Below are 13,299 nucleotides of genomic sequence, written 5' to 3' on the forward strand. Positions count from 1 at the left end.
TTAATGCCAATGTACTCTCAGTGTCAACACCAGAGGTGGGATCCAGCAGGTTCTCACCCGTTCCCGAGAGTGGCTCACTAATTATCTGTGTGTGCCGAGAGGGGGTTACTAATTGGGTCCGCTTTTCCGTTAGAAATTCCATTAGGTCCAAAAATCATAAAGTCCTGTTGTTTCCTATGTGGCTGGTTAGCGAAGGTAGAAAACGGGATCATTCTCCCTGTTGGGCTGTTGTAAAAACATGTTTTAGAAATATGGTAAAGTTTCTTGTTTGAGGAAAGTCTCCTTCTTTTGATTTCTAGAAACAAAATTAAGTATTTGAAAGTATTAAGTATTTGTATTGTCGAAGGCTTTCACGGCTGGAATCACTTGGGTGCTGTGTGGTTTCCGGGCTGTATTGCCGTGTTCTAGCAGCATTCTCTCCTGACGTTTCGCCTGCATCTGTGGCTGGCATCATCCTCTGAAGATGCCAGCCACAGATGCAGGCGAAAAGTCAGGAGAGAATGCTGCTAGAACACGGCCATACAGCCCGGAAACCACACAGCACCCAAATATTAAGTATTTGACAGGCAGTCAATTAGAGGAGAAGTCGTTGTTTCTGTTGGCAGCAGACGATAGGACTTGCTATAATGAGTTTAAATGATGGACAGAAAGATACCAGCTGGAAATTAGGAACTTTTTTTTACAGTAAGAGTTTTTTACAGTAACAAATTATTAATGCCCCGCCCCCGGAATGCCCGGCCACGTCCCCGTCGTGCCCCGCCCAGCCCCACTGGCGCTATGCCACTGTTTGAATCCCACCACCATGGGAACCTGTTGCTAAAATTTTTGGATCCCACCACTGGTCAACACTCATCCTACTGGTAGCTCATCGGCTATCAAGAAAGACAGAAAGAGTAGGCAGCAAGGGACCCAGAACCGCACCTTCGGGTTGGTTGATTTTTTCACTATAAAAGTAGCTATCAAGGCTCAGGAGCAGCGCTTGGAGGAAGGGGGGGTGAACCTCCTAGGACCCCCCCCCCAACCCCCACTCCTGAAACAGCCATGAACCCCCCCCCCCCCCGGGTATAACAAGAGGTGACTGGCGTTTTCTTCCATGGAGACAGGCCAACATCTGCTTGAGGGGCGTGATTTCTTTGGGGAAACGGCTCCAGGTTTCCCCTCACTGCTCCAACCCACTGCAGGTTCCCTCCACTACAGTTCCCGCCCCAAAACGGTGAGAGCAAGCCACCCATCTCCAGCACAGCTGACAATAAATGCAATGATCCCACACTTGTCTTATTTTGTTCTGGAGATCAATGACACAGAACACCGGCTGGGTGATGAAAATGGCATTAAAATGATTAACCGTGCGGAGAGGACCAATACATAGTCAGTGCAAGAAGGAGTTTTCGGACCTCACACCAGTAACAGGCTGTCCAGGGACGGAGGCTTCCCCACCCCCCTTCCTTACCCAGATGGTTGCCCACGCCCGCACCTGTGGCAACCCAGCCCGCACTTACTAGCAACCACCCAAGCTTCCTGGAAGTCAAAAGCCAGGAGAAGATGAGGGAACTGGATGAATCACCTGGGCAGCAGGAGCAGGCCTCAGCTGTTTCCACTTGAGGAGGGTGGGGCTGGCACAGCCCTAACCGAGCTGCAATCAACCGGCCTCCTTGGCATTCCGACAGAGTGCGGTGGGGCCAGCACAACCCAAACCAGGCTGCAGTCAGGGAGGAGGGCCTGGGCGCAGGGGTGGCCAACCTATGGCACTCCAGATGGTCATGGACTACAATTCCCATCAGCCCCAGCCAGCATGGCCAATTGGCAGTCCATGAATTGTAGTCCATGAATATCTGGAGCACCATAGGTTGGGCACCCCTGGTCTAGAGCCCTGATGGACCAGCCTGAACCAACATGGCTCAACAGACAACCCACCGACCATTAGTAGGCTGGAACAGGGAGCTCCAAGTGGGAAGGAACCCTTTTGGGAGTGATAAAAGGAGCACAGGGGAGGAGGTGAGCGGGGAAGGAAAGGAAGGAGGAAGTTAGGAAGGGTGCAAGAGTGCTGTAAACAGCTTGCCCTTAAAGTCAGCCTGATGGAAATGGCTGACCTCCATGTGCTTCTTTGCTCCATGGGTAGTTCACCAGGGCACCAGACTACCTTGCAAGGATGGCGGGGAGGGAAGACGCTCACAGGCTTTCCAATAGATCAGTGGTGGCGAACCTATGGCACGGGTGCCAGAGGTGGCACTCAGAGCCCTCTCTGTGGGCACGCGCAAACAGAGTGCCCCCCCCCCCCACATCTAGGCTGGCCTGGGCCGCTGGGCTCGATTATTAGCATTAAACCTAAGATCTAGTTTTGGGGACGCAGTGTAGGTAACCCTGTTAAGTGCTGTTAAACGCCACTGATTTTCATGCAAAGAACTAAAGCGCAATCCTTTACCTGGGAGTAAGCTCAGTTGCTGGTAATGGGGCTTGCTTCTGAGTAAACCCTCCTAGGGTTTTGATTCACCCGTTGGAAGAGATGCACGGTTGCTTCAAAGCAAAGCCGCCGACTACCACCAAGCTTACTCCCGAGTCACGCACGCCTCGGAGCCAACCGTTTTTTCTAAACTAAAACCTCAGTATTCTGGTTAAATTGCCGTGTTGGCACTTTGCAATAAATAAGTGGGTTTGGGGTTGCAATTTGGGCACTCGGTCTCGAAAAGGTTCGCCATCACTGCAATAGATGGTGTCCCTCCTGCCCTTATGCCCCACACAGCTGCCCTGCAAAGACCCACAAAAGACTGGCAAGTGACTGACGCAGGCCCAAACAGCTTCCTTATTTATTAGGAACATCTTGTTTTGAAAGGTTTAAAGGGATTTTTGCCCCATTCAGGAATTCTGGGGTGTAACATGGAGATCACGATGCAACAGAAATGCATCAGATTACCCGGTAGGGCGGCAATCAGGGGAACAATTTGGTCTCCCTCACAATGTCTCCAGCCCCACATCCCAACAAGTACAGGCAGAATGCTGCAGAGATGGAAACCCACACACTGACGTTCCCAGCCTTGGATCCTTTCCTGTAAAATTACATCATCAGCCTTTGAATCCTCATCATGGCCCATTTTGGAACTTGCTGAGACAAACCTGCCAGGAGGATGTCAAACCGCCCCCCCGGGCAAAGGGGCTGGTGCATTTCCATGCCAGAGAGGAAGAGAAACAAAACCGGAAAGACTGGCTGCAAAAACACTGCATCCTAAGATTCAGCACTTTTTGATTCCTTTCTTCAACGGCATCCCTTCCTCTGCCATGTGGTTACAAAAGTGTGTAGATGAGAGCAGGAGAAATCATGGGCTAGTTTCAGGGGCCTGCATGCCCCTTTGATTTTCTTCTCCATGACTAGCGGAAGCAGAACAATTTACGGGAACAGCAAAAAATGAGGGGAAAGGCATTAAGGAAGATTAATGTACGCTGTGCGGATCTGCGTGCTTTAGGCAGGTTGCAGAATTGGAGTTTCCGTGATGATGAATTTTGAAATTCTGGCTTCATAATATAAGGAGACCTCTGATCAACAATTACGTATTACAGACATAGGTGGGGCTTGATTCTAGACTAGGGGTCTGCAACCTGCAGCTCTCCAGATGTTCATGGACTACAAATCCCATCAGCCCCTGCCAGCATGGCAGGTCTAGACTCCAGATGTTCATGGACTACAATTCCCAATTGGATATGCTAGCAGGGGGTGATGGGAATTGTAGTCCAGGAACATCTGGAGCTCCATAGGTTGGCCACCCCTGTTCTAGACTGTACCCCTGGTCTAGACTCCAGATGTTCATGGACTACAATTCCCAATTGGCTATGCTAGCAGGGGCTGATGGGAATTGTAGTTCAGGAACATCTGGAGCTCCATAGGTTGGCCACCCCTGTTCTAGACTGTACCCCTACGATGGAAGGGAGCATGTGTGAAGAAATAAGACAGTGGGTTTCAGCAGTTATCGCTGCTCAGTTACAAAATCAACACAAAGGTTGCCAAACATCAAAAGTTCTTCCATAGAAAAAGCTCCCTGTATGTGCAAAGCATGAGAGAGACGCTGGGGACTAATGAGCATGTGTGTAGGGCGGGGCAGCATTCAAAAACAAGACTGCCTCCCCATTCCTCACCCGAAGCAGCTGAGTCCAGCATCTTACCACTGCTTTTATATATGTGCATCACAAACAACAATAATGTGCATAAATGGTGAAGTTCAGTGCAAAACACAACAAACAGTGCAATTCTTACAACAATACAGCTTATGATGGTTTCAATTGCAGCATTCACTTACCAATTGCTGCAATTGAAACCATCATAAGCTATGACCCGTGTAAGTATTGCACTATTTGTTTTACTTTTGGGCTGAATTTCACCATTTATGCACTGCTACAGTTGACCATTTGTGATGCACCTCTCACTTGAAAGCCGTTGATCTAAAGCATTTATGTATTGTAGTGAGTTTTAACGTTGCATCTAGAGAGTTGATTGATCCAGCATCTTACCCCCAACCAGCTTTGTCTCCAGCTACGCTGCGGGCCTTACCTTCTCTCTTCATGCCCATCGCCAGGCATTTCTGGTACCGGCAATATTGACACCGATTCCGCTGACGCTTGTCAATTAAGCAGTCCTTGTTATCGCGGCAAGTGTACGTCAAGTCTTTGCGCACCGTCCTCTTGAAGAAGCCTTTACAACCCTCGCAGCTGTATACCCCATAATGTTTACCTGTCAGGGAGAAGCTGCAATGGGAAGCTTCCCGCGACACAGGCAAAGGCACAAGCTCCCGACCCACAGGAGGGAGGAAGGGGAGGGAGGAGGAGGGAGGGAGGAGGGAGGAGGCAGGAGCAGGAGCAGGAGGCAGGAGCAGGAGGAGCAGGAGGCAGGGGAGGGGCAGGAGAAGAAGAAGAAGAAGAAGAAGAAGAAGAAGAAGAAGAAGAAGAAGAAGAAGAAGAAGAAGAAGAAGAAGAAGAAGAAGAAGAAGAAGAAGAAGAAGAAGAGTTGAATTTATATCCCCCTATCCTTACAGGAGAGAAAGGGGGGATATAAAGCCAACTCTCCTCCTCCTCCTCCTCCTCCTCCTCCTCCTGCTGCTGCTGCTGCTGCTGTAGGAGACTCAAAGGGGCTTACAATCTCCTTTCCCTTCCCTCCTCACAACAAACACCCTGTGAGGTAGGTGGGTCTGAGAGAGCTCAGAAGACTAGCCCAAGGTCACCCAGCTGGCGTGTGTGGGAGTGCACAGGCGAATCTAGTTCACCAGGTAAGCCTCCACAGCACAAGCGGCAGAGTGGGGAATCAAACCTGGTTCCTTCAGATTAGAGGGCACCTGCTCTTAACCACTACGCCACTGCTGCTCCTGACACCTCTGGCAGTTGTGACAGTCCATCCACAACGGGTATAAGGCAGAATCAAGGCAAGATGTCATGATAGGACAAAGCCCATCAATAATAAATTGATATACTATTGTGTGGCTGGAGAATTCATTTAGTTTTTCTGCATTAATCGCAAGCAGCTTTCAATGTCTGTCAATCACCTACTTCAGATCATCAGAAATAGACTGAAATAAAACAAGGGAAACTCGTGATCCTCACTTCCCATCCCTTGTGCGAAACACCTGGCCAAGGTGGCATTACCTGAAGATCTGTCCCCACAGATAGCGCATATGTGCTTGGTGAACGAGGCCATGGCTGATGAAGGGTGGACTGGCACTTTAAGAACTCCGTTGAGGCCCAAAGGGGGTTTAATGTCCTCTGTGCTGCTCACTGGGTTCATGGGGGAATTGAGCTACAGAGAGAAGAAAACAAAACAAGACATCACCATCAAGTCAGAAAGGGAAGGAAGAAATAACTGGAAGATGCCCTTCAACACAGCTCAGTGCTGTTCAATTCACTGATTGATGCAGATGTTTATAGTTTTCCCAGAGGGCTCATAAGCCATCACCGTGGCAAGCCAGAACTTTGAAATGGACCACTGCTACGAAACACGGCACAGGTATTTGGTAAACATGGCCCTGAGCCCAGAAGTTTTGAAACATCTTTCTCTTTCCATTTCCACCAGCTTCTATTGCCCCGCGACTTGAATGACATCAGTTCCGCTGCCTGTCCCCTTCTATCAGAGAGACAGTTTGGGGGCAAGTGTTGTGAGACAGCCCCCATGCTGAAGCTGAGCATGCCTGGGCCAGTTCCGTCCTGAGGAGGGGGGGTTGGATTGGATGATCTCTGGATAACACTGTATGGCTTCAAAGAGAGAGTCAGTTAATAAAGAACTCTATAACATCACAAAGCACTTCACGTACATTAACTCAGTTGTACAACAGCTGTAAAAAGTATTTCTGCCCCCCTCCACCCCTCTCCAAACTGCAGGCAGGCAGCATCCAACCTGAGAAAAGGTAGTTTGTACAAAGCCCACCCGTAGGCTGGCCCGGCTGTGAGGTAAGAGAGGAACGTGCAACGTCTCAGTGAATTCTCTTGGATACAAAAGTATCCATCGGCTCTAGGGCGGCTGCCAGGTGCAGCCCTACTGCGTGAAGAGTATCTCAGTCCCCTCCCTGTACAGGACTCTCCCCAAGACATCCAAGATCAGCTGGGAAAGTGTAAGCCATCACTGCATGGGGGCTTTAGCCTATGATGGTGGCCCCGTCACAGCTAGCAAGTCTCTCCTAGAGTCTTACAAGGATTTCTACCTCTTGCTCCTGGTTTCAAGCTATTTGTCTTGGATTGATTTGTGTGCTTTGCGCTTTAGGTATTTTCCCTGGGAAATGTGTTTTCTAAAGACAGCATTTATATAAGCTTTATCTGCTTTACTTCTTATATTGGATTCCTGTCACTCCTTCAAGAAGCTCAAGGCAATGCACAGGGTTCCCCGCCCGATCTTATCCTCACCACAGCCCTTTGCAGTGCAGTGCCTAGACCAGGGGTAGGGAACCTGCGGCTCTCCAGATGTTCAGGAACTACAATTCCCATCAGCCCCTGCCAGCATGGCCAATTGGCCATGCTGACAGAAAAAACTGATAGAATTATGATTCTAGTATCTGGAAACACCTAACCCCAAACAAACTAGACCCTGGGCAAAACCTGAGCTTGATGCCCCCATGCCACACAGTAGAAATATTTTTTGAAAACATTTTCAAAATGCTTTCAAAATGTTTTATTACTGCTATGAAAACATTTTATGGTGTTGTATTTAGTCCCCCCAATTGGGGGAAACAGCATCACTTTCAATGTTATTTCAACTGGGGACCCCAGATTCTCCCTTTAAGGTGGATTTAAAAGGGGAATCTCAACTCCCTAGTTTAAACAAATGATGCTGGAATCCGCCCCCAAACAGCATTATTTTCAATGGTGATTAAACTAGGGAGCCCAGATTCTCCTTTTAAATCCACCTTAAAGGGAGAATCTGGAGTCAACAACATTGTTGTTGGAGTAAACAGCATCTGGAGTAAACAACATTGAAAGTGCTGCTGTTTTGGGGTGGATTATCCCCCACCCTGAAACAGCATAACTTTCAATGTTGAAACTGGGGACCTCAGATTCTCCCTTTAAATCCATGCCATTATCATCATCATCATCATCATCATCATCATCATCATCATCATCATCATCATCATCATCATCATCATCATCATCATCATCATCATCATCATCACCATCATCATCATCATCATCAACATCAACAACAACAACAACAACAACCTTTATAAGGCATTGAGAAAATAAAAGAAAGAAAGAAAACAAGCATTGGAAGGAAGGGGGTGGATTTAAAAGGAAAATGTGGGGAAATTTAGGGGGTGCCTGCTGTTGGGGGTGCATTTATTAAGATAGCAGCGCCAAAATTTCACAGTATCTTCGTGAGATTCTACTGATGATACCACCCAGGTTTGGTGAAGTTTGGTTCAGGGGGTCCAAAGTTATGGACCCTCAAAAGTGTAGCCCCCATCTCCTATTAGCTCCCATTGGAAACAATGGGGGATGGGGGCACTCCCTTTGGGAGTTCATAACTTTGGACTCCCTAAACCTCATCAAACCTGGGCGATATCATCAGGAGAGTGTCCCGAAAAATCCCTGAAATTTTGGTGCTGCTAGCTCACAAAAGCTGAAATTGCCCTCCTACAAAGGCCAAAAAGCGGAAAAAAAAACACTGAAAATACAAAAAAAATCCCACAAAGCGAACCTGCTGCGGTTTCCTCTTAAGCCCCACTGAAGGGGCGCCCTGGGCAACTGCCCACTTTGCCCAATGGGAGGAACGCCTCTGGCCCTTTGAGGTACGCCAAACAGAGAGGACAGCTGGCTTAGAATCAACAAGTGAACTTTGTGGCTAAGCAGGGAGGAGAGGCAGCCCTCCAGATGTTATGGACTACAGCTCCCATCATCCCCTGCCAGCATGAGCAATTGGCCATGCTGGCAGGGGATGATGGGGACTGTAGTCCATAACATCTGGAGGGCCGTGAGTTTGACACATCAACAAGCCAAGTGCAAGGATCTCTCATAGGTAACTTTTGTGTGAGTTTGTTTTGCCTCAAGTGACTCGATTTTCACAATGAGGGCTAGAAGCCAGACATAACAAAGTAACTGGAGACGTTTGGACTTAAGCAGGGCAGTTTCCCTGTCCCTAACTGGAATCCATGTCAGAAACCTGGGCTCTGATTGGGGCAGAACGATTTCCTGAATGGGCACTCAGTTAGTCACGTTCTGTCAAATTTGGTGCCCATTTCAGAGCCTGCAAATCTTCAGAATGCTGAGACATGCGTTGTGCATCACTGTGTTTTTCCAGGGAAAAAAAGAATCAGTTACTATGACGTTACTATGGTGAATAATCATAAGCAATAAAATCTGCCGTATCACCCACAGCGAGCCCCATCTGAGATGATGGAGAAGAAGGTTTTGGACTTATACCTGGTCTTTCTCTCCTGTAAGCAGACTCAAGGTGGCTTACAAACTCCTTGCCCTTCCTCTCCCTGCAACAGGCACCTTGTAAGGGCTGACTGAGTTCTGAAGGACTGTGACTAGCCCAAGGTCACCCGGCAGGCTTCATGTGCAGGAGCAGGGAAACAAATTCAGTTCACCAGATGAAAGTCTGCAGCTCATGTGGGGGAATGGGAATCAAACCTGGTTTTCCAGATTAGAGTTCACCTGCTCTTAACCACTACACCACGCTGGCTCTCATCTTCAAAAAACAAGTGGTGCTGAACGCAGGAAGGTCCATCCAGCAAGTAAACACTTTGGGGACCTAAACTAGAGTCCCTGCTCTCCCCAGCCCCATTTAGAGCATTTCTCTGCATCGGTCCCCTCCCCTGCCAAGACCAAGTATCAAGAGTCTGGGGCCAGTGGTTCCCTTAAAACAACATCGCCAGGGATTTCCGGGCTGTGTGGCCGTGGTCTGGTAGATCTTGTTCCTAATGTTTCACCTCCATCTGCGACTGGCATCTTCAGAGGTGTGTCACGGAGAGAGGTGTATCACACAGAGAAGTTACATAGACTTCTCTCTGTGATACACCTCTGAAGATGCCAGCCACAGATTAGGAACAAGATCTACCAGACTATGGCCACACAGCCTGGAAAACCTTCAACAATACATTGCCAAGGGAGTTTACCAAGGGCAAGATCAACAAAGAAGCAAGCAGTCAGGCTCAGAGGTCTCGGGAACTCAAGAAGTCCACAGGAAGGGGCACTCACTGACCCTTGAGATGGCGGGGGACGACGACACATAGCACCGCCTCGTTGTTCTTAATGATACAATTCCATTAACAAAAGAGATGTTTCACACATTAATATTGACCACAGAGATCTGCTAGGTTTCAAGAGGTTGTGGAGAGTGCAGGACAGGAATCTCTCCGCCGGTTAAAACCAGGAAGAGTTGGAAGAAGAAGAAGAGTTGGATTTATATCCCCCCCCCTTTTCTGTCCTGTAAGGAGACTCAAAGGGGCAGACAAACTCCTTCCCCCCCACTACAACAAACACCCTGTGAGGTAGGTAGGGATGAGTCAGCTCCGAAGAATTCTGGCTAGCCCACAATCACCCAGCTGGCATGTGTTGGAGTACGAAGAAGAAGAAGAAGAAGAAGAAGAAGAAGAAGAAGAAGAAGAAGAAGAAGAAGAAGAAGAAGAAGAAGAAGAAGAAGAAGAAGAAGAAGAAGAAGAAGAAGAAGAAGAAGAAGAGGAGGGAGGGAGGGAGGAGGGAGGGAGGAGGGAGGGAGGAGGAGGGAGGGAGGGAGGGAGGAGTTTGGATTTATATCCCCCCTTTCTCTCCTGCAGGAGACTCAAAGGGGCTTACAATCTCCTTGCCTTTCCCCCCTCACAACAAACACCCTGCAAGGTGAGTGGGGCTGAGAGAGCTCCGAGAAGCTGTGACTAGCCCAAGGTCACCCAGCTGGCGTGTGTGGGAGTGTACAGGTTAATCTGAATTCCCCAGATAAGCCTCCACAGCTCAGGCGGCAGAGCTGGGAATCAAACCTGGTTCCTCCAGATTAGATACACGAGCTCTTAACCTCCTACGCCACTACTTCTCCCCAGATAAGCCTCCACAGCTCAAGTGGCAGAGTGGGGAATCAAACCTGATTCCTCCAGATTAGAGTACACCTGCTCTTAACCACTACGCCACTGCTGCTCCCACAGTCAGATTGGCACAAGTGAGGGAAAGCCCTGAGAGAAAGAAAGAAAGAAAGAAAGAAAGAAAGAAAGAAAGAAAGAAAGAAAGAAAGAAAGAAAGAAAGAAAGAAAGAAAGAAAGAGAGAAAGAGAGAAAGAAAGAAAGAAAGAAAGAAAGAAAGAAAGAAAGAAAGAAAAAAAAAAAGAAAGAAAAAAAGAAAGAAACAAAGAAAGAAAGAAAGAAAGAAAGAAAGAAAGAAAGAAAGAAAGAAAGAAAGAAAGAAAGAAAGAAAGAAAGAAAGAAAGGGGGCTTTAGGGGAAACATCTGAAGGGGGTGAGGCAGTCCCAGGCACAGTGGGGCAGCAAGGCCGAAAGGGAACTGGTAGGAACAGGAGGCACGAGTGGGTGGGGGGGGAATAGTAGGAGGGCGGGAGGAGGAAGGTCACAAGAGGGGCATGTTGGGAAATGAGGAAGACACAGACATTATGGCAGGAGAGGAAAGAAGAAGAAGAAGAACGCGGACTGGCATCCTGCTTTCCTCAGCTGTGAGGAGTCTCAAAGCGGCTCACGAACTCCTTCCCTTCCTCTCCCCACAACAGACACCGAGTGAGGCAGGTGGGGCCGAGAGAGTTCTGAGAGAACTGAGAGAGTTCCAAGGTCACCCAGCAGGCTTCATGTGGAGGAGCGAGGAATCAAATCCAGTTCACCAGATGAGAGTCTGCAGCTCATGTGGAGGAATGGGAATCAAACCTGGATTTCCAGATTAGTGTCCACCTTTCTGAACCACGGTGCCAAGCTGGCAAGGCCTTTGAGGGTGCCAAAGAGTTACTGACTTCTGGCTGTTTATAAACTCCTGGAGGTTTGAAGAAGGGGCAAAGGGAAGGAAGCCCAGTGGGGGAAGCAACGTTCCGTGGGGGACGTGACGCCCTACAGTTAATCCTCCAATGCAGCCTTTTTCTCCGGTTGTCTGGAGAATAGCAGAAATTCTATGGCATAGGTCAGTGGTGGCGAACCTTTGGCACTCCAGATGTTATGGACTACAATTCCCATCAGCCCCTGCCAGCATGGCCAATTGGCAGGGCCTGATGGGAATTGTAGTCCATAACTTTATCCTGGAGTTCAAGACGTGCGTCACCACTAACATAGAAATTGTCAAGCTTCAGCTCCTCAAAAGATGTTACATGGACTACAGCCGGATTCCCATTCTCCCCTGCCAGCATGATGCTGGCAGGGAAGGATCTGAGCTGTAGTCCGCATAACTGACCCCGGAGGAGCGATGAGTTTGACACCTGTGTTCTAGGGCAACTCCTGGCCGTTCCTGAAGCCCTGACAGAAAGCCAACGGAGGGACCCGAGGCACCCCTCTGGCCACAACTGATGTCACCCATCTATCAGGGTTGCCAACTCCACTTTGGGAAATTCCTGGAGATTTTGGGGTGAAGGCTGGGGAGGGCAGAGTCTGGGAAGTAGAGGGACCTCAGCCGCAGAGTCTGCCCTGCAGAGCAGACATTTCCTTGAGAATATGTGATTTCTGCAGTCTGGAGGCCAGCTGCCATTGTGTGTGTGTGTGGTGTGTGTGTGGTGTGTTGTGTGTGGTGTGGTTTGTGTGTGTGGGGGGGGTGCAGTTTCCGCTGCTGATTGTGAAGGATGCTGAGTTTCCAGGCAGTCTCCTCCTCCTGGCCCCCTTCTTCCCCCCACGGGAATCACCCACGTGCTTGGGGGGCAGGAGTACTCCTGCCTCGCCCCAAGAAGAGGCGCATCACTCCAGTGCCGCCTCTGGAGAATCCGCACCCCCCCCCCCTCCATTTTAGACTTCGGACATCAGCGGCACAAATTCCCCTTTCAAGTTGGCAGCCTGACTTCCTCTGTTTATCTTAGCGAAGAATAAGGGGGCGTTCCTTTGGGAGAAGGGGAAATCCGATTGGGGCTCTCCAAACATCCCATTTGCAGGCGGCCTGGTGGGAAACGAGTCGGGAGCGAGGGCCACCCGGAGAAAGCCAAGAGAAGGAGCAACCGTGTTCTGTGTCTCGCTGCGCAAGTACTTATTGCAGAATAATGCCACGCTATGTCCCCCCCCTTCCGTTTGTTTTACAAAATAGGGTTGCCGCATCTGGGGTGACAGCAGAGGGCAGGATTGCCCATTTCCCCTAATCTCCACACGGGATGTTCGTTGAGACGCTATACCAGTGGTGGCAAACCTATGGCACGGGTGCCAGAGGTGGCACTCAGAGTTCTTTCTGTGGGCACGCGTGCACAGAGTTCGTCATGTGTGTGTGGGGGGGTGGAAAATCACCCCCCCCACACACACACACACATCTAAGCTGGCCTGGGCACGATCCTTTACCTGGGAGTAAGCTTGGTTGCTGGCAATGGGGCTTGCTTCTGAGTAAACCCTCCTAGGGTCGTGATTGACCCATTCAAAGTGTTGCACGGTTGCTTCACCAAGCTTACTCCCGAGTAACGCATGCCTCAGAGCCAACTGTTTTTTCTAAACTAAAACCTCAGTATTCAGGTTAAATTGCCGTGTTGGCACCTTGCGATAAATAAGTGGGTTTAGGGCTGGAATTTGGGCACTCGGTCTCGAAAAGGTTCGCCATCACTGCGCTATACTGAGAAGTGTTTCCCTGAAAGGTGTGAGACGTCCCACAGGGGAAGCAACGTTCTCAATGCCTTACTTCTTTCCCTCTTCAGGCTGACAAGGGGGGCAGCCAGCAGCAACTGCCGGGGGGT

The 13,299-nt window shown here is 49.3% G+C and overlaps 1 protein-coding gene across 4 annotated transcripts in view; it reads right to left on the reverse strand.

Annotated features, from left to right (window-relative positions):
• RXRA (retinoid X receptor alpha) overlaps positions 1 to 13,299 on the reverse strand; it is a 190,036-nt gene that overhangs the window by 48,740 nt on the left and 127,997 nt on the right. For all 4 annotated transcript variants that reach the window (XM_048512638.1, XM_048512636.1, XM_048512639.1 and 1 more), the window contains exons 3-4: positions 5,623 to 5,773; positions 4,538 to 4,717 (exon numbers count right to left, since the gene is read on the reverse strand). In XM_048512638.1, the coding sequence (XP_048368595.1) occupies positions 4,538 to 4,717; positions 5,623 to 5,773 (331 nt within the window). The remainder of the gene's footprint in view (positions 1 to 4,537; positions 4,718 to 5,622; positions 5,774 to 13,299) is intronic.

Source organism: Sphaerodactylus townsendi, linkage group LG12 (genome assembly GCF_021028975.2).
Source record: "Sphaerodactylus townsendi isolate TG3544 linkage group LG12, MPM_Stown_v2.3, whole genome shotgun sequence".
Lineage (NCBI taxonomy): Eukaryota > Metazoa > Chordata > Lepidosauria > Squamata > Sphaerodactylidae > Sphaerodactylus > Sphaerodactylus townsendi.